The sequence below is a fragment of the Anas platyrhynchos genome, chromosome W (assembly GCF_047663525.1).
Source record: "Anas platyrhynchos isolate ZD024472 breed Pekin duck chromosome W, IASCAAS_PekinDuck_T2T, whole genome shotgun sequence".
NCBI classification, from domain to species: Eukaryota; Metazoa; Chordata; class Aves; order Anseriformes; family Anatidae; genus Anas; species Anas platyrhynchos.
Genome location: NC_092620.1, coordinates 2,335,942 through 2,357,883, shown reverse-complemented (window position 1 = coordinate 2,357,883; position 21,942 = coordinate 2,335,942). Strand labels below are relative to the sequence as shown.

At 47.3% G+C, this 21,942-nt stretch overlaps 1 protein-coding gene across 4 annotated transcripts in view; it reads left to right on the top strand.

The window, feature by feature from the left end:
* The window catches only part of LOC101795545 (E3 ubiquitin-protein ligase ARK2C), a 46,659-nt gene that overhangs the window by 12,379 nt on the left and 12,338 nt on the right, over nucleotides 1–21,942 (top strand). For 3 of the 4 annotated variants that reach the window (XM_027448907.3, XM_038169462.2, XM_038169461.2), the window contains exons 2-3: nucleotides 18,071–18,380; nucleotides 20,601–20,726. In XM_027448907.3, coding sequence (XP_027304708.3) covers nucleotides 18,071–18,380; nucleotides 20,601–20,726 — 436 coding nt within the window. The remainder of the gene's footprint in view (nucleotides 1–18,070; nucleotides 18,381–20,600; nucleotides 20,727–21,942) is intronic. The other variant, XM_027448908.3, reaches the window with a different exon arrangement.

The window sequence follows — 21,942 nt, the reverse complement described above, 5'->3', positions numbered from 1 at the left end:
CATGCCCACCACCACCACCTCTGCTGCCCAGGCCAGGTTGCCCTCTGCCCCTCTCCTGTCCCCTCTGTAAAACAGGGTCCATAAACCAGCTTGGTTCGCACCATACCAAGCAAGTGCTTTGCCATCTCTGTGTGTTATTTAAGCCCAGAATCAGCTAATTTGGGTGTTGTGTGATTTGCCACAGCATGAAAAATATGCTTGAAGGTCCTGCAGAGGAACTGAAATCAAGCAAATTTCAGATGTCTTCACAAATGAAGCTGAAAGGTCATCGCAATATCAAGCAGGAGGTGGTGCACTGTTCTGCAAGCCTCTGCTAAATATCAGCCAAAGATTAGTCCATCCCCTCTGAAAGGCTTTGAATTCTTCCTGTCGTGCGTTCAAGATCACGGTGTCTAAAAATGGCACAAGCCTCCTTATCAAAGACAGACACAGCTTTAAGAACAGAAAATTCAAGGGAAAATGTCAGGCTGGTGAGGTATGTGAAAATGAATTTGGGAGATTCTAAAATTTTGAAGCCAAAAGGGACCTGTAGATTGTGTGGCTAGCGCTAATTAATTTGGCATTTTGCTGAACATTGTCATCCCAGTTTAATCAGCAGCTGAGAAGCAGAGCATTGTCTCTGACAGCCTCCCGTCCCAGCTCCTGTTCCATCTCCCATAGCTTCGATGGATGGACAGCCATGCTCAGAGAGGAATTTCTGGGGGTAGAGGAAAGCTTGAGCCAGTCTGAGATTTATTAACTGCTTGACTGAGTCTGCAATGAAAAAAGGTGGGAGCAGTCTACAGGTTACGATATGCTGTAGGGTTGGAGCTTCATGGCCATTTTGGGATATCCACTAGATGCATCACCAGATCTTGTATTAGTTTGGAAATCTGGTCTTTTAAATGCTTCACCTGACCTACATGTTGCCAGTTCGGGAACAGTACTGAACACCAATTTTATCTGGGAAAAGCAGAATCAAAGCATCAGTTTTACCAGGGGTTAGACTCTCATGGAAAGAGTTCATCAAGGCTGCAGGTGTCTCACCCAGGCCACCAACCTTCCCGAACAGCATTGTGTTAATTTACCTGGCAAATTCCTCACCTCTTGTGCTAGCATCAATGGCTGGTCTAGCTGGGCTCAGCAGTTCTCCCAACATCCAGTTCCTGGTGTCCAACACTGGGGTCTCCTACCACCGCCAGAGGTCCAAGACCAGGAGTTTGGAGAGCTGCTGAATCTCACACCAACTGAAGCCACTAAAAGCCTGGACGAGATAGTCTGCAAACATGAAATAACCCGTCTGCATGATGGAAATCTCACCTCATATGTGGCAGGTAGTGGCTGTCCCCCAAAATACATGGGTTGATGCATCAGTTAGGTTTAAAGGTGCCTGTTGTGCTGGTAGGAGCAGCATCAGCAGGGCAGGAAGCCTGGGGAATGCCCGCTCTGCCACTGCATCATCCTCCCTTCCTTCCCACTGACAGCTTACTCATTTCAGTCATCGCCACTATTGGTGTTTATTGGGCACTTAACCATCTCTATAAACAACAATTTACAGGTTATTCTATAACCTGATGTTGTGGTTTAACCCAGCCAGCAGCTAAACACCACACAGCCGTTCGCTCACCCTCCCCCCTCCCTCTCTGGGATGGGGGAGAGAAACGGGAAAATAAAGCCTGTGAGTTGAGATAAAGACAGTTTAATAAGACAGGAAAATAATAATAACAATAATGATAATAACAATAATAATAATATGTACAAAACAAGTGATGCACAATGCAATTGCTCACAATGCAATTGCTGACTAATGCCCAGCCTATCCCTGAGCAGCTGGCCCCCCCACCCCAGCTAGTCACCCCTATATATTGTTCAGCGTGATGTCAGATGGTATGGAATACCCCTTTGGCCAGTTTGGGTCACCTGTCCTGGGTCTGTCCCCTCCCAGCTCTTGCTGCACCCCCAGCCTACCCTCTGGCAGGACAGAGCGAGGAGCTGAGATGTCCTTGGCTTGGTGTAAGCACTGCTCTGCAACAATTAAACCATCAGCATGTTATCAGCACTCTTCTCATCCTAATCCAAAACATAGCACCCTACCAGCTACTAGGAGGAAAATTAACTCTAACTAAAACCAGGATACCTGAGCAAGCTGCTCAAATGGGATGAGACTGGAAACCTCTGCCTTTTTTTTCTTTGCATCTCTAAAAGCAGCACCCATGGCCCCAGTAGTTGAATTCCCTCTCAATTCCTGTTTTGTTTCTCAAAAGCTTTGGAAAATGAGGTAACAGTGGCAACCTGGTGCTGCTGACAGGCTTCTTCAGTGGCAATAGCTGGTCTAGCAGGTCTGAGGGCTGTACAGCTCTCCCCTACCCGCTGTGCCTGCTGGTTATGCTGAATGGCAGCACGTAGGTTTCCGAGGTGGATATAATTAAACAACATCCATGTGAGAGAGGAAAAATGTTTCTATCTGAATGGGCTTGGCAAAACCATTGTCAGGAACAGTAAAACTCATAATGGGAGATCAGCTCGGGTGCCAGGCAAGCAGTTTGTTCCCACACTGCACAGTGGTAGGAGGCAGTTCTTTAAAAGAAAGTGGTAAGGGGTGATAAACTGGCCTGACAGTGCCATGGAAACCCTCCCTTCAGGTAACTTGATGCCACCTGGTTTGGCTTGTATCCCCTTGTGGCGGTTTTACTGTGCTGGGCAGCTAAACCCCACAACCGCTCTCTCACTCCCCCTCCTTTAGATGAGGAGGGGGAGAAGTAAAGCAAAGAACAACTCACGGGTTGAGATAAGGATAATTTAATTAAAGGGAAATAATTATAGTAATTAAATAAAGACTGCCATGAACTAAACAATTTAACTAAGGGGAAATAAAAAGGGAAAGGGGAAAAGGGAGGGGAAAAGGGAAAATAAAAAGAAGGGAGGAAAACAAACAAACAAAATAAATGAAAGCTATATGGAAGTGCAGAGGAAAGAAATTACTCTCTACTTCCCACAAATGAGCGATGATTGACCACGTCCTTGAAGCAAGGCCTCAACGCACGCAGCCGGTGTTGAGAGGAGGACCGACGTCTTCCAAACGAGAGCCCACCCCTCCCCTCTTCTTCCTGTTTCCACCTTTTATTGCTGAGTGTGACATCACATGGTATGGAATATCCCTTTGATTGGTTTAGGTCAGCTGCCCTGGTGATGTTTCTCTCCTCACTTTTTGCCCATCCCCTAGGAGGGTTAGAGAAAGGCCCAATACTGTGCCACTGCTGCTCAGCAGTAGACACAACACTGGTGTGATAACACTGCTGTTCCAGCTACAAGTACAGAGTACAGCACTGTATGGGCTGCTGCCGGGAAAGTTAACATTCCAGCCAGACCCAGTACACCCCTGGGAACTGCCTTCTTCTCCCATCAGTGCCCATCGTGCCACTGAGACTGGTGCAGTGCGAGGACTCTGGATCCATTTCCCACCCTGTGATGCCCAGGTTAGTTCTGCATCACCTGGCTGAAGTAGTCTGATGGGGAGCTGCTGCTGGAGGTTGCGTTTTGCTTGAAGGAGAGCACAGATCTTGCTGCTGGGGTCCTCCTGCTCCTCCCCACCTGCTCGAGTCCCTCACTCCTCCCATGACAGAAAGGTTTTTTCCCAGCCTTGGACCATGGCTGGTGCTTTCTCCAGAGACCCTTATGAGATGTCTTATGTGAACGAGAGGTGGGAAGAACCTGTTGTGGCTGGAGGTACCCCCAGGAGGTTCCCATCCCTCCTGGTGACCTTCTGAGACAAGGACGAGCTACCAGCCAGCAATTTCCTGGTACCTCTCTCTTGCAAGTAATTCTTCCCTGGGTCTGCTGGGATTTGGGGTGGTCAAGCTGTGGGGTAACTACATGGGGAGGCTCCCTGCATGCTGCTGGGTTGCACACCTGGCTTTGAAGAGGGGAAGCTGGTGGGAGGCTATTTGGGGGGAAATTTCTCCTTTGTAGGGTCACCTTCAGTCTTCACCCCAGCAAACGGGTGGCTTGGAGGGGATGATGGGTGGATCCCCACCCTGAGGAGAGGACTTTTTCCTAAGGTAACACATGCAGAGTCCTCCTTGGGCTGTGCTGCATGACCCTGAGCCAGAACCAGCCCAGCACAATGTTCCCATACTCCTGCAAAAAATCCCAGCCCCACAGAAAACAAAGCATTCAGATAACAGCACCAGCTGGGCAGCATCCCAGTGGAGACCCTCCAACATCCAGAGCTGACCTTCTGAGCAAAATCATTGCTCTTTTCCTCTTCTCCAGCTGAGGTGGACTTTCAAAGCCTGGCCAGGCCCTTGGGCTGAGGGGCTTGGAGCATCCGTTTGGCTTTTTGGCCACTGGAAAGTAGCTGGCCACTGTAGGGCAACCTCTGAGTTTGGAGTAAATCTGAAAGTGTAAAAAAACAGCAGATGCATGATGGAAACCATGGGGCTGGGGAGATGGTGCTGGGCTGCAATAACCAGAAAAGTGAGGTGTCATAGGGGCACAATTAAAACAGCAATCCATCTTCAAAATGTTACTGACATCGATTAAAGGGCTTGGGTAATTTCGCTGTGTTTTAGCTCTTCCTGCACATCAGGCTTAATGTGCCAGAGATTGCCAGTGCTGCAAGCTGCCCCTGGAAATCTCGGCTGAGTGAAGAGCTCTGGCTGCGAAGCTGGCGCTGAACTGTGCAAAGGACATTGATCTAGCTGCAGAGTTGGGATTAAAAAGGCCAGACATCTGAGAAATAACACTGTGGGTTGTGCGCATCTGAAAAAAATAAAAACAAAAACAAAAGCAAAACAGAAAAACAATGCCCTGCCATTCTTCAATATAAGCTGTTTTTTTGAAATGATCTGAACACAGGGAAAAAAAATCCCAAACATTTTTGATTTCCCATTTTATATTTTTAAGCTGGAAAAAAAAGTGGCTTGAGGTTTAAATTCTTTATTACCAAATAAAATTGCATTTGGGCCATCTGCTTCTTTGCCAAGGTTTGGCCTTCCAAGAGCACAAGTACTGAGAGTTACGAGCCCCTCTAAAGTGAGGTTGATGACAGAAACATTGACTTGGTCTTATCTATGTGGAGGCTGTCAGATGCTGTTGGGCTATTTCAGAAGCCAGTTGTGAGGACACCAGAAGCTGCCTGTGCTGTGGAGCCATCCCTGCAGCATCCTACCGGGCCGTCTGCAGCCCTGCTGCCTTAACATTATCCCTTGTCCCCAGCCATCTCCTCCTGGTATTGCATTTACTGGTAAAATCATGTATTTCTTTCTAAAGCTGTGCGTGTGCTACAGAGAAAGGATATTCTTGGTGGAATAAGCAGGAATATGATTTCTTCATGGCTGGAAAGCAAGTCTGTTGAAATCAGCCTCCTTTGACTTTAGTGGGAGGGGAAAATATCCACAAGCGGGTGGATGTTCAAGGTGTAAGTGACAGCTGTTGTTACCTACCCTATCCTGCCACCCCAAAATTAATCCCTGCCTGAGCCAGGGGATGCCCTTTAGGAAACCATTCAGGCTCAATTTCAGCAGCCCTGGTGCCTAGGAGGGGATTTTGGCTGCGGGTACTGGGCCAGTCCTGGTTTTGTGGGGCTCTTTTGCCAGGCCCAACCCATGCAAGGCACCATTTTAGGCTGTGCTAAGCCATGTTTTCCTCTTTTCTCAGTGCAGAGACCTGGGGCTGCTGCGGTGCTGCCTGTGGGGTGCCAGTTGCGAGCCCTACTCCAAGCCCCCTCCCTTCCTCTGGCACCCACGGAAGGGGTTTGTTGCTGTCGTGGTTCCGCTCGAGTGGGCAGCCGAGCTCCACCACAGCCGCTCTCTCACTCCCCCTCCTCAAAGAGGAACGGGGAGAAAATACGATGAAAAGGGCTCAAAGGTTGATATAAGGACAAGAAAATCACGCAATAATTATTGTAACGGGCAAAACAAACTTGGCATAAGGAGATAGTAAGATTTATTGCCTATTACTAACAAGCTAGAGAAGTGAGAAACAAAGGAAAGAAACCAAAAGCACCTTCCCCCCCCCATCCACCCTCTTCCACCTCCTCCCCCCGAGCGGCGCAGGGGAACGGGGGAATGGGGTTTATGGTCAGTCTAACAGCGCTTCTCTGCCACTCCTTCTCGGTCACTCTTATCCCCTGTGCTGTGGGGTCCCACCCACGGGACACAGTCCTTGATGAACTGATCCGGCATGGGCTTCTCACAGGCAGCATCTCTTCCAGAGCTGCTCCAGATATGGGTCCGTACCACAGGGTCCATCCCTCAGGAGCAAACTGCTCCAACCTGGGTCCCCCATGGGCAGCAGCTCCTGCCAGGTCACCTGCTCCTGCATGGTCTCCTCTCCACGGGCTACAGGTCCGGCCCGGAATCTGCTCCGGCAGGGGTCTTCCACAGGCGGCAGCCTCCGTCGGTGCAGGGCCATCTGCTCCACCGTGGTCTCCTCCACGGTCTGCAGTGTGGAACCCTGCTCCACCGTGGTACTCCATGGGCTGCAGGGGGACATCCTGCACCTTCACCATGGTCCTCACCACAGGCCACAAGGAACTTCTGCACCTCTCCCCCTCCTTCTGCACTGCCCTTGCTGCCTGCAAGGCTGTTCCTCACTCCCTTCACTCTCCCGGCTGCTGTGTGGCGCAGCATTTTTTTCCCTGTCTTAAATATGCTCTCACAGAGGCGCAAAACAACATCGCTTATTGGCTCGTGTCGTGGTTTAACCCGGCTGGCAGCTAAACACCACGCAGCCGTTCGCTCACCCTCCCCCTCCCTCTCTGGGACGGGGGAGAGAAATGGAAAGTGAAGCCCGTGAGTTGAGATAAAGACAGTTTAATAAGACAGGAAAATAACAATAACAATAGCAATAACAATAACAATAACAATAACAATAACAATAACAATAACAATACAATGGTGATAATAGTACTACTACTACTAATATGTACAAACAAGTGATGCACAATGCAATTGCTCACCACCCGCTGACCGATGCCCAGCCTAACCCCGAGCAGTCCGGCCCCCTCCCCCCGGCTAGCCACCCCTAGATATTGTTTAGCATGACGTCAGATGGTATGGAATACCCCTTTGGCTAGTTTGGGTCACCTGTCCTGGGTCTGTCCCCTCCCAGGTCTTGCTGCACCCCCAGCCTGCCTGTTGGCAGGACAGAGCAAGAAGCTGAGATGTCCTTGGCTTGGTATAAGCACTGCTCTGCAACAATTAAAACATCGGGGTGTTATCAGCACTCTTCTCATCCCAAGCCAAAACACAGCATTCTACCAGCTACTAGGAAGAAAATTCTGTTCTAACTGAAACCAGGACAGCTCGCCTCTGGAAAACAGTGGGGCCCTTACCTAACATGGGGCAGCTTTTAGATCCTTCTCACAGAAACCACCCCTATGGCCCCCTGCTACCAAAACCTTGCCACGTAAACCCACTACAGTTGCTCCCGTACAGCCTCCCCCTGCATGCAGCACCAGCATGGCTTTTCCTAGATGGATGATTTTGCATTTCTCTCCATGAAATACATATTTCTTGCTGCCTGTGTAGAGTTTTCCATTCTGTGTTATTACAGCAGGCCTTAGAGGCATTAGTTCCTCATGCAGAAATGTAAAGAGCGATTTCCACCCTGAGAAACTGTTTTATTTGTGCTTTAAACACAGCTCTTTCCTAGAGTGACGCATACCTCTAAAAATCAGTTTATTAAGTTTAATAGGGAGCAGTCTTCCAGGATCTTTGATTTTAGCTGCAGATTTCTTATTCACAGAGCATAAAAAATGAATTGCCAGGGCATGGTGGGGCAGGACCGGGAGTTTCCCAGCCCTGAGTTCAACCAGCTCAGTGCAGGGAGCCACTGATCTGCCCTGACCCGTGCCAGCTCTGGCTCCTGCTGCAGTGCTTGGGGTGCAAACGGGCCCTGGCACCACCCCTCCAAATGATGCACGGTGATGGTCTGACCTGTAAAGTCCTTTCAGTTAATTGAATGAGCAGGTCAGGGAGGTGGGATGCTGTGAGACAGGGCTCGTGTCAGAGTTAGACCATGTAGTGCTATACAGGGGGCTTGTTCACCTTGTTGCACTCACTGCAGCCCCTGGACCCAGCTACTGGGAGTGTTTCTGCTCTCTCGTCAGGATAATCTTCAGGATAATCTTCATTTGGTGTACCCTGGTGCTTATAAGAAGCTCCTGACTTCTGCACTTTCCTTGGGAAGAAGTGCCAGCTGCTAAAGGGCTCCTACCTGCTGCCTTTTGGGGTGTGGAGGGGGGTTTGGGGGGGCTTTTAGTGTCTCTAAAAAAACGGGGAGACTGGATGGTAGTTCAGCTTCCTTGGGTGATGGGTACTGCACACACTTTCCTGGCCCTGGGAGGGGAAAATTCCCTGTACCAGCCCTTGCAGTGCCTAGCTGGTGCTTCTTCATAGTTTTGGCTTTTTGCCTGTTTTGGACTTGCAGGGATGCTCAGGTGCTGGAAGGGGCATGGATATCCTGCGTTGGTGGCAGGAGGGAGCTGCCACAAGCCCCGGCAGGTTGCAGTGGGCAGCAAAGCATATTAAAGTCAGGTGTTGGGCACTTCCCCGTGGCTGGGGAGCCCTTTGACCACATGGCAAGCAAGGAAATATCAGAACCCCAAGTATTGGATTTCCTTTTCCAAGCAGCTGGCAGCAGCACATCGCTGCCCATCAAAGTGGGGGCTCCTGTGTGCACAAGTCGCACACTTGCAAATTCCCCAGCCCTGGCAGGGACAGGGCTTGCTTCGAGAGCTCCCCACTGCATGCAGGCAGCATCATCTTACCTGCTGCTCTCTGCAGGCAGAGCCAAGTAGAAAACCTCTGGTATGTCAGGATTTTATTTATTTATTTTAAGTTTGGGATGAATGAGCTCCCTAGTACCCCAAAAATAAGGAATTAGCCTGAATGGTGAGCACCGAGGAGCAGGCAAGTTTCTTGCCTCAGTTGACCAAAGTGCTTCCTGTCCCATTCCAATTTTTTTTTTTTTTTGTGAATTGGACTAATAGCCCAAAACCTGGAGAAGAGATGTCAGGCCCAGGTGCCTGCCAATAACCTGGGAAAAACTCTGATGTTGTTTGCCTTTCCTGCTATATGGAGCGTAGAATAGGCTGGGAGATGTTGCAGTGCTTCTGCCCCTTAACTCACCATCCTTCATCGCACCCAGAAGGAGTGAAACTGGGACCAGTATATATTGGGAAACATTTTCTTTTAGCAGATTTTGGCTTTTTATTGATGTGATGATCCAAAAAGCACGCATACACTCTCGAATGCAAGGCATTGGAATAAAGCTATAACTAAAACATAGTGTGAAGAACAAAAGCAAAAAGACAACTTTTTGCCTATGTGTAGCAACACCACCAAAGTGTTTCTCCTTCCTCCTCTGAAAACACTGCTGCATTCAACATGTTCCCATGAAACAGCATCTTCAACTGAAGTTTTTTCCCCCTGAAGCTAGGGGAAAACTGTTGTAGGAAGAAAAATCATAGGAAGAGATATGGGTCTGAGCTGCCTGTCTGTATATCATCACTGCTCTCACTGCATCTGGCTGCTCAGTACCAGTTCAGCCTTTCCTTTTATCCCTTTAATAAATGGCTCAGTCTTCAAAATAGGACTATAATCAAAGTTTACAATTTATTAAAGGAATAGAGGTAAGCAAACAGCGCTGGGTGCGCCGGGAGTCTCTGCTCCACCAAGATGCACACCAGTTACATCAAGCAGCTGATTTTTATGCTCCTAGGCTGATACATATTCATTACTACTTCTAAAAAACACAGGGTTATTATAATTAGCTTCTGGAATCCAAACCCTCCTACTGGAGCATGTGTATCAGTCTCCGGTGGTCCCTCTGGGGGTCTCTAGGGGTCTCTCGTACTGAAGGCTCGTAGTCTTCCTCCCTCTTGTCCTTCTCCTTTGTCCAACTTGGCTGTATGTCAGAGACTTGTGCAACATCCCCTGCAAGCTTTGTCTTTTAGTCGTTCTTCAGCTCTCCCTGTCTCCTTAATCTCCTGGCCAGATATCAGAGACTTGCATAGTGTCCCATGCAATAGTCATAATAGTTAGCAGTTATTCTGAAACCCCCCAGATATCAGAGACTTCAAGGAAAAGCCTACAAATACATTTCCCTTCAAGATCTCTATTGACACGAATTGCTAAAACATTCTTTTGCAAGATACAAGAACTATATACATTAACCACTCTGTTTTTCTTAGCCTTGTGGTTATACAAGGGTATGTAAGACAGAAGGTCACATTCATCATACCATGCGGCCCTAGCACTGTTCCATACTGACACGAATCAGATGAACATATCTCACATCCCTGATGGAAAAGTGCTGAGAAATGCTGGTTGTCATCAGCTGTAAGCATTGTTTGCTGAAAGCTGAACCCAGGCTCTGGAAGGAGTCCTGTCCTGGCCTTTTTTGTGTCCAGCAGGGCTGCATGTGGTCCCTGCAGGAGAGGAGATGCTCTGTGGGTAACGTGGAGGCTCAGGAGAGCCACAGGGCTGGGGGAGTTGTGGGTGCGTGCACAAATCTCTGAATGAAGTGAGCTATGGCAGCACGGAGGTCTGTGGAGGTGGGATGCAACGAGGGCTATAGGATGGCAGCAGCCACTAAACCATTAAAAGACAATAAGAAGCCCTTTTCAACCCATCTCAGCCCCTTTCCCCTTCACCCCTTTGTTGTCCTTTTCAACCAAATATGCAAGACTATGAGAGGGACAACGATAAAGCAGAACTCCCCCAAATCCTGGTGCTCCCACCCAGAACCCAACTATGCTCCATTGACTACTGTGGAGCCCACCACGAGGGCTCAACCCTGACTCAGTCCCTGGTGCTGCACAGCCCAGCCAAGCAAATAAAGAAAACAAAAACCACTCCTTATATATCACTAATGCTCACCAGGGCTGGTGCTGTGGTCTGCTACACTCTGCATGGCACTAGACACATGGGACGTCAGCCTGCGCCTCGGGCTGGGTTTGAGCTGGCTGCCTATTATTTTTGGCATAGCTCTTCCCATTTTCTAAGCAAAATGACAAAACTGTTGGCGAAGGTGTTGAAATCGGGACAGATTCCTTCCTATCTGATTAATTATTCTCCAATTCTTTCCTCCTCCTTGTCTGTCTTCCCCTCCCTGATCTCCTCTCCTTGAAGTTTGATGTCCTACACCAGGAGGGAGAGGGCATGATATCTCCTTCTGTGCAGGATCGCTACATTTTTATGCAGCTGAATACATGTATGCTGTAGATTTGGTCTAGAGGTTTTAAAATTTTTTATTTTATTTTATTTTATTTTATTTTATTTTATTTTATTTTATTTTATTATATATATACTTTCAGGTGCATTATCAATTTGGACATTTTAATAAGGATTATATTCACAAAAAAATTGCAAAGGGATAAGACATGACTGACAGCACCCACTCATGGTGCCAGGCAGTTTGTAGCTTGTTTGTAAACATGGTGTGAGCCCCCATGGCCATGTGAACCTGAAGCTGCTCCCACAATTTCAGCCTTTACTGGCCATGAACCATCGGGATGGATGATAACATCCGACCACGTTGCTCTCCATAGGGGATTTGAATGCACAGCCTAACACATCCAGGGAAACAAAGTGCAGGTGCCTGAGCCATGGCGATGCCATTAAAAGCCTGACTGGTTTTGGGGGGGTTATCTGCCTTCCCAGGATGGCTCCAATCAGCCCCAAATGGTTGAGATGGTGTGGCTCCAGTCTCCGTCTTGGCAGATTGCAAAGGGCAGATCTTCTTTGGCTGCAAAATTTTCAGTGAGCGAAGCCAGGAGCTGCCATCTCCCTCTGCACCATGCCGGGCCAGGGATGTATAAATAGACCCAGCATCCCCGCTGCCCCTGCCCACCCACTGCCCCCAGCCCTATGTGTGCTCGCTGTTAATGGCTCGGTGAGCAAGGCCAGGTTGCCTTTCCCAGGGGAACAACTTGCATGTATCACGGGCAGCTTAACCTCATTGGACAGATCATAGAATCATAGAATATCCTGAGTTGGAAGGGACCCTTAAGGATCATCAAGTCCAACTCTTGACACCGCACAGGTCTACCCAAAAGTTCAGACCATGTGACTAAGTGCACAGTCCAATCTCTTCTTAAATTCAAACAGGATTTTGTTTTCTTTGCAAATGCAGCTGCAGCTGTCTGCTTGAGATGCCCATCTCCAGTGTGAGTTGTGGGCCCGATCCTGCCTGGTCCTGATTGCTCCAAAAAAATTTCTGCTGTGAGGAAAGGGAATGGAAATTTAATTTAATTTAATTTAATTTAATTTAATTTAACTTAATTTAATTTATTTTTTTAGAAAGCTTGTGGTATTCTCTGTCTCCCTGCAAGCATTACCCAGGGGCTTTTCATCTCCAGGGTGGGCCATCTTTTAACGAGCACATGGATCCCTGCATTCTTACAGGGTGAAATATTAGATAAATCCTCATGTGGATATGCATAGTCAAATCCTGTCTGATGACAAAGGAGAATTCCCAGAGACAGAAACAGCCAGTAGTAGACCAGCACATTTCTGAGATTCAGTGTCACCTACCAAGCTGTAAAAATATATATGAGCTTGTCATTTGCAGGGGTTAACCTAGGAGTGCTAAGGAATTCACAGCATGTCTTCTAATGAAAAAAGGTTCAGGATGCTTCAAATAATGTATAGAAACAATAAATATAACTGTAGAACTGAGAAAAAAAATAGCTGTGGAAGAGAGAAAGAAGCTGAGGACATGATGAGTTTCCAAAACCAGATTTATAACTCCTAAATTTAAGTCTGCAGCCTGTAATGCCATCTTCTCATGAAACATTGTGAGCGCTTCCTAAATAGCTGCTAAGCAATCTTCCTGGGATGGTTTTTGGTTTAAGATCATTTTCAGGACACAAGTAGGGAAAGGGGCCATGGAGTCACTGAGCTGTGCAGCAATGGGACATACAGATCAATCTCAGGGTCAGAGCAGGCCCAGGAATAAAAGTCCAGATTGCTTACGTCTTTAACTGTCAGAAACCACCTTCTTGTGCTGCTGTTTTGCATTAACTTGTGCCTGAGAAAGCAGCTGTGTAAAATCAGATGCATCCTGGTGATGCTCTCCTGTTCCTGCCTGGCCAAACTAAGCCACAGCGCTGCTCCAAGGTTTGCTCCCGTGGTCACAGACCCAGCTCCATGCTGGGTCTTCAGCACCACCACTGGAAGCCACAGCAGCCACCAAGGAGGTGAGCCAGGTGAGGTGGTGTGGCTGCTGGTCTGCACACTTGTTTTAGCAGCAAGAGTTAGTGAAGTGCTGATTTCCCACCCTGTGGGCCCTCTCTGCTGACCTTGGCTTTGGGGGTGATGGAAGAAGCCAAAGAACATGTTTGTTTTTTTTTTTTTTGTTTTCTTTTCTTTTGTTTTGTTTTGTTTTTTCCCCTCCATAAGTGCAGCAAAGACGACTGAATAAGTGCAGAAAAGACGACTGAAGCTGAAGAACCTGCTAGGTGGCTTTGGGGTAGGTCATCGGAAACCTTCCAAGAGCTGGCCAACTCCTCTTCCTGCAAGGTCAAAGCATCCCAATGGAGAAGGTTAATCCTGCAGTAGGATGAGGACCAAAACTCAAGCCCATGGTGGTGGGGAGATGGTCTCTGCCTTGCAGAGTGATGTTGCCCTCTTGCAGCCACCACTGGGACAGGCAGTGGGGAACAGCTCAAGGAAGGAACATCTGAAGGATGCAGGTGGTGGCTCCGGAGCTTGATACACAGAGCTTCCAACTCATTACCTTTGCTGTAGAAAAGTCCTTGAGGCTTAGCTGAGAAATGAAAATATCAGTCCTTCCTTTGTCACGGGGAATAGAAACAGAAGGTGAAGTGAGGTATCTGGACTGATTTTCAGTCAATGATTGCTCTCTGCTGTGGCAGACATTACTGTCCAGATAAAAAGCAGATTAAAGACATGAATCAAATTTTCTTGAGGCATTTTATGTGCAATGATTTTAAGTTAGAACGCAAATATAGTCTGGGACCAAACTGAGGCTCGGTAAAGAGAAGGAAAATGTGCTAGTGAGTAATCATTAATAGGCACTGACTAGGAGTAAATGCCAGTGAGCCAGGTTCTGGTCTTGGTCACGGTGGGTTATCTGGAGTAGTGCTGCTCAGCTGGTGTCAGCAGGGTGACACCAAATTGCTCTCGTGTATGCAAGATCAACTAGTGGACTTAGAAAGAAGTCTCCAAGATGACCCCTAGCAGCTAGATATGATGAACAGAATAGGGTAAAGTTGACAACAGATAGCACAGAGATGAAATGTTCTGTTTTGCATGCTTATTGGCTTCCCAAAGCTTTCTGGGGTCCACCAGTGCCATGTTTGGCAGCGACTGGCTCTTTGTTGTGCAAGCTGTTTCGGTTATGCCAGCTGCATGATTTGATGACAGCTAATAAGCAAAGCTTTGCTGAAATATTCTCTGAAGACTTTGCTTTGCCATCAAAATCCTCATCAGCAATTGGATTAACTGTAGGAAATGAACAGCTACAACACAAGATAGTGAATTATGTTAAGACAAATTGGTGGGTTTTATTTAATCACATGGTCTGGGTTTTGATAGTATTTTTCCTATGGAGTTAAATACATCACTGAACCTGTGGGTACAAGAAAAAATACTAAAAAATAGTTAATTTCATTGACTAGTGCCTAAAATAAGAAAGATTAACTTTCTATATCAAAAAGACCTACAGAGTTGGGCTCTTACTTTAGGTTATGTTGGCTCTGTATGGGCCATGCATGCCCTCCCGCCCAAACATCAGAGACAAAGTTTGTATTTTCTGGACCACAGGGAAAGGTATGACCAAGTCCTTTGCCAAGATTGTCAGCATGGGAGTAAAAAATCAGGTCAAAAGCCCTTGTGATATATGTTCATCTGATTCGTGTCAGTATGGAACAGTGCTAGGGCCGCATGGTATGATGAATGTGACCTTCTGTCTTACATACCCTTGTATAACCACAAGTCTAAGAAAAACAGAATGGTTAATGTATATAGTTCTTGTACCTTGCAAAGGAATTCGTGTCGCTGGAGAGCAGTTCTGTCTGTCTCTGGGTCCTGCACTGGCAATTTAATTCTTCCACAGATGTGGTTTCTTCCCTTTCCTCCCAGTGTCCCAGTCTCCCCTTCATTATAGTCAAATCTTCAGAAATATTCCTCAAATCCATGAGCCTATTTGCTTTTGTTATTCCGAACTCTTATTCCTAACAGTTACAGCTTTTTTGCCTTCTTTGTGGTTGATTTAGCACTGCTATAGATGTGACTGGAGTGTCCCTGTGAATGGCCTGTGAGGAATGTTTTAACTACTCTCTATTGAAGTGTCAATAGAGAGCTATTTGTATTTGTATGTTCTTTCTTTGAAGTCTTTGATGTCTGGGGGTTTCATAACAACTGCTAACAACTAGTAACTGTTATGGCTTCTGAATGGGACACTATGCAAGCCCCTGATATCTGGCCAGGTGGCCAGGAGATTAAGGAGAAGAAAGAAAGAAGCTGAAGGACGGCTAGAAGACAAAACTTGCAGGGGACTTGCAGGGGACGCTGTGTAAGCTTTTGACATGCTGCCAAGGCGTACAAAGGGGAAGGACAAGAAAAAAAACTTGAGAGGAAGACTATGAGCCTTCAGCATGAAAGACCCCCAGAGACCCCTAGGGGGACTGATGTGCATGCTCCAGTAGGAGGGTTTGGATCCTGGAAGCTACTTATAATAACCCAGGGTTTTTTTAGAAGTAGTAATGAATATGTATTAGCCTAGGAGCATAAAAATCAGCTACTTGATGTAACCGGTGTGCGTCCTGGTGGAGCGGAGACTCCCAGCGCAACCAGCACTGTTTGCTTACCTTTATTCCTTTAATAAATTGTAAACTTTGATTATAATCCTAATTTGGGACTGAGCGATTTATAACACCCTGACAACATGATCTGCCCACCCTGTGCCCTCTGGTCATCATGGCTCTGGCATCAAAGATCCTGTAGACATTTTGCTAAATCAGACTAAGGTTTCCCCAGACACAATAAAAGGCTGAAAATCCTTGGGTAATGTGGCACCAGGCATCAAGAGAAGCCAGAGACGCAAAGGATGAGAGACTGGCTTTTTATAGTTTTATTATGTGCTGCAAAATTTGGCTCAGTAAATGTGTGGTGAAATATCTCTCAGCTTGTGTTTTGTCTGACGTACAACTAAACTGCTGCTCCACAGCACAGGCTGGTCTCTTTGGGTGAGCAGTGGGATTAGCACTTTAACTTCCTCTTGCACTTTTTCTTCAGGCCCCATGAAGTCCTGAAGGTGTTAAATCTGTCACCCATCACTTGTTGCAGCTGTTTTCCATTGGGAGGAGCAGAGGCCTCCCAGGTTGAGCTATTCATCCTGAGTGGCTCTGCAAGTGCCCAACAAACACAAGAGTTAAGAGGCCATCTCCCTGTGGTTGTGGTATTGCCCAGATGGAGCAATGAGCCAGGGCAGCATAGTTCCCCATTTTATTATTCATCCTTTACCCGGGAACTGGGGCCAGGCCTAGGGCTGCCAAAATAACCTGCAGTAGGGGGGGGACAGGGTATGCAAACATCTCTTGGATCAGGGTTAGTAGCTCTGTCATTCAGGAATGGTGGGTCTGATCCCACCTCCTCTGGTTTTAATTAATAGTGTAGTGGAATCATGCCATTATCTGACACCATGAGAAATCACCTTCAGAAGCTCTGCTGCTGGTGGCACATGCATTTGTTCCCCATTGCCTCTCTCAGGGGAGCACTATGGAGGATTAGTTTGCATTTAAGAGACGTCGTGTATAATTACTTATGCACTGTTTTTCAAATCTTTCATTTCTTCTAGATCCTCTCCTGTTCTTTCTTCTGCTGGCATGTGGCTTTCTTTGTGCACCTTCTGTTATCATAAGGATGTGAACAGAAAGTGCTTGGGGCTCCCTGAGCTCCTGTACTGGACTGGCCCAGCCCACGGATGGAAAGGAGATGGAAGAAGAAGGGATCTGGGACAAGCAGGCATCATCTGCACACCTGGCCTGTGTCTTGGGATGACACTCAGTGGTGCTGTTACACCTCGATATTTTGTGCCAGCCCCAAAGATTAAGAAAATTATAGGAGTTTCCTTCCTAAAAGGAAGATGAGGAGTTCAAACAAGTGCATAAAAAGGCAGGTGTCCTATCCTGGGGCTGATACTCAGCAAAGAGCCATCTCTAATGAGGAGTCTCATCCTTCAGTGCTGAGCTGCCTCTCTCCTTAGTTTAAGAGCCAAAAGTTTTGCTGTGGTGCCTGGAACTGCTCTGGGAATGTAGGAATTAATGTGCCGGGTTGGGCCACGGGTCCATCCAAGCAAGGATCTTGAGGGAGATGAAAGTCAGCGTCAGATGTTTGCAAAAAGCCTCCAGCACGGATATCTTTCACACCTCATTTCTTCCTCATCCCCACCAGCCTCATGGCTGATCTCACAGCATCTTGCGTCGCATTTTCCACAGCCACTCTCTCCATTACCTGATGAGGACAGGCTGCTGGAAAGGGTCTGAGCAAAGAAAAAACTATTAGTCAAAATCATAGCCCCTGTTCTCAGGGGAGGAAGGTGACCTGTCCATGTCCTGCAGTCACCGAGAGACACTTTCTCAGGACAGAGATTATTTCCATGCCTTTTTAGGGTTTAGACAGGCAAAGAAATACTTTGAATTGCATGAAAAGTCAGCAACTTTTGAAAACTTCTGTGGGCTGTTAACCTACAGAAACACATTTTAGACAACATATTTTTCCTTCCCTAAAATGTTGAGCCTTTTGTTCCTTTTCTCTTTAAGACAGGCAAACCAAAACAAGCTGAAATTTTCCATCAGCATACACTTTAGTTCAGAGCCAAAAAGCTACTGTGAACACAAACCCATGTTTTGGTTCCAATGTTTTTTGGAGGAAAAAACTATTAGTCAAAATCAATTACTTTTTTTTCCCTGAGTAATCAACATTAGCCGACCTGCTCTTTTTCCCTGCCTTTTGGCAGAGACAAACAAACAGCTGTTTGCATAAAAATTGTTCTGGATCTGCAACTGGGTGCCTCGGCCACTGCCGGCCCTGGTGACAGCCATGCTCTTCTCTTCCAGGTACTCCTTTTCAAAGGTCTCAGCATCCCCATGCTACCTCCTGCCAGCACTTCCACCTGGGGCCCCAGCCTCAGCTCTCGGCCGACGTCTCCCTGCCTTATGCAGTGCAGCCCCAGCCAGGGCTGACCCCCCACATGGCCCCCACGCACCAGCACAGTGGCCCCCTGCACCAGTCCCTGGCACCAGTGCCAGCCCTGCCCTTCCAAGATGTGGCTGGACCCTCCTTCCTACCTCAGGCGCTACACCAGCAATACCTCCTCCAGCAGCAGCTCCTCGAGGCCCAGCATCGCCGTCTCATGCCCCATCCCAGGTAAGGGGGCTTATGTTTCACAGGTATGGTCTGAAGGAGTCGCAGAACCAGAGAATGGGTTGGGTTGGAAAGAACCTCTAAAGACTGTCCAGTCTGACCCCTTGCCACAAGCAGGGACACCTCCCACCAGATCAGGTTGTCCAAAGCCCTGTCCAGCCTGACCTTGAGCACCTCCAGGGATGGGACATCCCACATCTGGGATGCTGAGAAGCTGTAAGGCTCAATTTTGCAAAGCAACTTCTGCAAAGCCCTGTTAAAACTTGCTGATAACATTAAATTCTCTTCCTAAGTTCACCTGTGTTCTCCCCAAACGCATCCACCAGGAGGCTGCAGGCCAGGGTGCACCAGGGGGTGTACCCTTCCCGTGGGAATCCACGCCGTGCTGACCTAGCACACCCCAAGGTCACCTAGTGCCATCACTCATAGGAGAATCACAGCATAACATCCTGGGGTGGCAGTGAACCTATCCTGCATCACAGAGAGAGCCAGACTTCATGCATGAGCTGCTGCTTCAAAACCAAGTAAGAGATGAGATCCACTTGCCCCACTGGGTTTTGCACATGCAGAGCTTGCTCCTCTGCATCTAGGTATGCTTCCCAGCTGTGATCCAGCTCTGTGAAGTGAGATGGAATAAAGCCATTGATTTATAACACATTCAATTAAGAAAAACAGCCTAAATTCAGACAGGGCTGATGACTGCAGAGAGAATTACTGCAGCTCAGCAGAGGTGGGAATGGACACCCAGCCTCATCCTGTTAGTGTTTGTTGAGAGAGGGGTTCAGATAACATGTAGGAGCAGAGTGCTTTTTTTGGAAACATATGGAAACTGTTTGTGGGTTATACCCGTGCACCAGGAACCAAAAGATGAGTCTTTGTGATAATGCTTCATATGGAAAGAATGCTACAGATGGAAAATGCTTTCTTTCCATATCCTTTCTGTCTGCAAATTGCGGATTCTTCTCATCCAGCTTTTATTTTGCATAAGCTGGATTTTAGGTGGATTTAACGATTAGTTAATAATTGGGTAGCAAATATGTGTGAGGCTGAGGCACTGATGATACAAGTGTTTATCGCTTAGTCATAAGCCAAAATCAAACAAAACTACAGAGCGCAATTTCACATAGAAACTACTTTAGTACCTGCTGGTGGTGTTACATACGCAAGTAGGTTGTCAGAGAAGAGGGACTGTGGTGTGGGAGAGGGCAGGAGCCTCTTGCTCAGCACCACAGCCTGGTTCTGAAAGCATTCAGTACAGCTGCATCGCAGGAGGCTGTCAGAAACCTTCGGGCATGGGGCATGAGGTCCTGGTAATGGGAATCTGGGGGTGCCTTAAAGGTGAAGCCTCTTTATCTAACAGCTTCCTGACATGTTTGTCCAGTGTTTTCCAATGGATTTACTTTGTGATAGCTCTGCCGGTGAGCGGGGGATTCAGCAGGGAGCATGGGTTCTGAGTCTGTAATGCAAAGCCTGCTTGGGCATCCACCTTGCATCTCTCCAAGCACATATGGTGATCAAGAATGCTCCTCCCCTGAGTGGAGGGTAGTTCAAAAATGCAGGAGGAAACTTTAGTCCCTAGTCACTCTTTTTTTCTACTACTTACCTCTCCCTGCTCACAAGGGCAGCTGGAGCAGAAGAAGCTGGGTCCCAGGCTGGCATGTCCATCACCCACAGAAATGTTGTCAAAGGCCAGCAAGAGTAAATTCTGCCATCAGTTACTCCTGAGTAATACTGTTATGAATGAGGTTCCCCAGGAATTTATGGACTGCACAGGGAGACGAGACAACCTGCTGCTTCTTCATGATGATAGATAACACCCACACCAGGAAGATGCTACATCTTGTCTGTTGTTTATGGGGCTGACTGTGGAAAAAAAATAAAATAGTGAAAGAGTCACAAAGATGCTAAGGAAGAAGTTTAGTTCCCTTTTTTTTTTTTTTTTTTTCTTTCTCCTCGTTGCCACCAAATAGCAGCTCCTGTAAATTGAGCACACATGGATGCTGCAGGGGGTGCAAGTGGAGTTCTGCATCCTGTCTGTGGTGACCAAGAGTAAATGCCATAGCTCTGTGTTCCTCTTCCCATCATCCTTGACACCTGTCTGGGCTCTTCTGTCTTGGATGCATGCTCGTGAACCCAAATGTTTGGGTTTTACCATCGTTTACTGATGTGGGCACGTGCTCAGTGCCCGCCCATCGCTAACTCCTGGTCTCCTCCTCCCTGCAGGCGGGCTCAGGAGCGCTTGTCTGTTCAGCCCCACCGTCTGCACCTCAGCTTTGACTTCAGCCACCAATTGCAAACTCCACAGCCCATGGGGTCCCAGCCCAGGTATTTAGCCGAAGGCACGGACTGGTAAGTCTTCTTCATTTCCCCAGTGTGTTGAATGAAGCACTTAAAAAGTCTTGTGGAAGCTGCAGTGGTTTGCAAATGCCTTCATGGCTCAATGCTTCCATGAAAGCTGGTGGTTCAGTACAACGGATATAAAGTGAGGAGTGTACAATGGGGAAACTCATCCCTGAGAGCCACAAGTCCATGTTAAAGCATTTATGCATGTGTACAATAACATCAAGGCCCAATATAACAATATTGCCCAAAGCTCTCCATCCATGGATGCAGAGTGCATCTAAACCTTAATATTCCCCAGGGGCTTGCCATGCTGCAGCCTCCAGGGAAGCACCTTCCAGAGTCTGTTTCCTATAGACCAACTTCTCTGTCTGAATGAGACCTTCTGCTGTCCACCAGGCACTCAAAAACAGTGTCCACAACTCTTCCATGGCCTAAATTAGGGGAATTAGGGGGCACAGAGCTGCCCTGCCCCACAGGGTGAGGTAAATGAATTAGTAGCATGTTAATCGTTCTCTCATCACAGTGTTTGATGCCCTGGAAAAGCTGAGCAAAGCATTGATTGCTCTGTTTTCAGAGCAAGTTTTGAGCTCCTGCACATTTAATAAGGCACGGGGCCCTACTTGGAAGAACAGAAGAATAAAAACATATTTCTGAGTAGCTCCTTGTTAGCAGAGCAAAGTCCATTCTGTGCATTGAATGGAAAAAACAGCATGTGGACATGTAATTAGAGACAATCATAATGTGTATGCACAAGGGGACCAAAATAAAATGGCACAGAAAATCTTAATTATGGCATTTTCTTACATCTGAGTGGTTTGCTCTGCAAATTGAGAGTTCTTTTAACACATTTTTTTCCTCCTCTGTGGTAATGATATACAACTTAAAATATGGCCAGATTCTTCTGTCATTTTCTTCTCAGGTGTTCCCACTGCTGGTACTACCATGAGGTGAATTTGGCCGGTGTGAAATTGTTCAGATCAGGTTGCAAAGCGGCTCGTGTTCCATCTGGATAGAGCTGTTCTTTCTGCCTCTCTTTCTGTGCATACAGTTTAATTATAATCATTAGAAGGATCCAATAAAGCATCATTTAATCTTCCTTTCCTCCTCCCTCCTTTTTGCCCTGTGTTGTTGCATTGCCTTACAAAACCTAAGGAGTGGGTACACCAGAAATCACATACCGTATATACATATTTGGGTGACTCACTTCCCCTTGGGGCACATG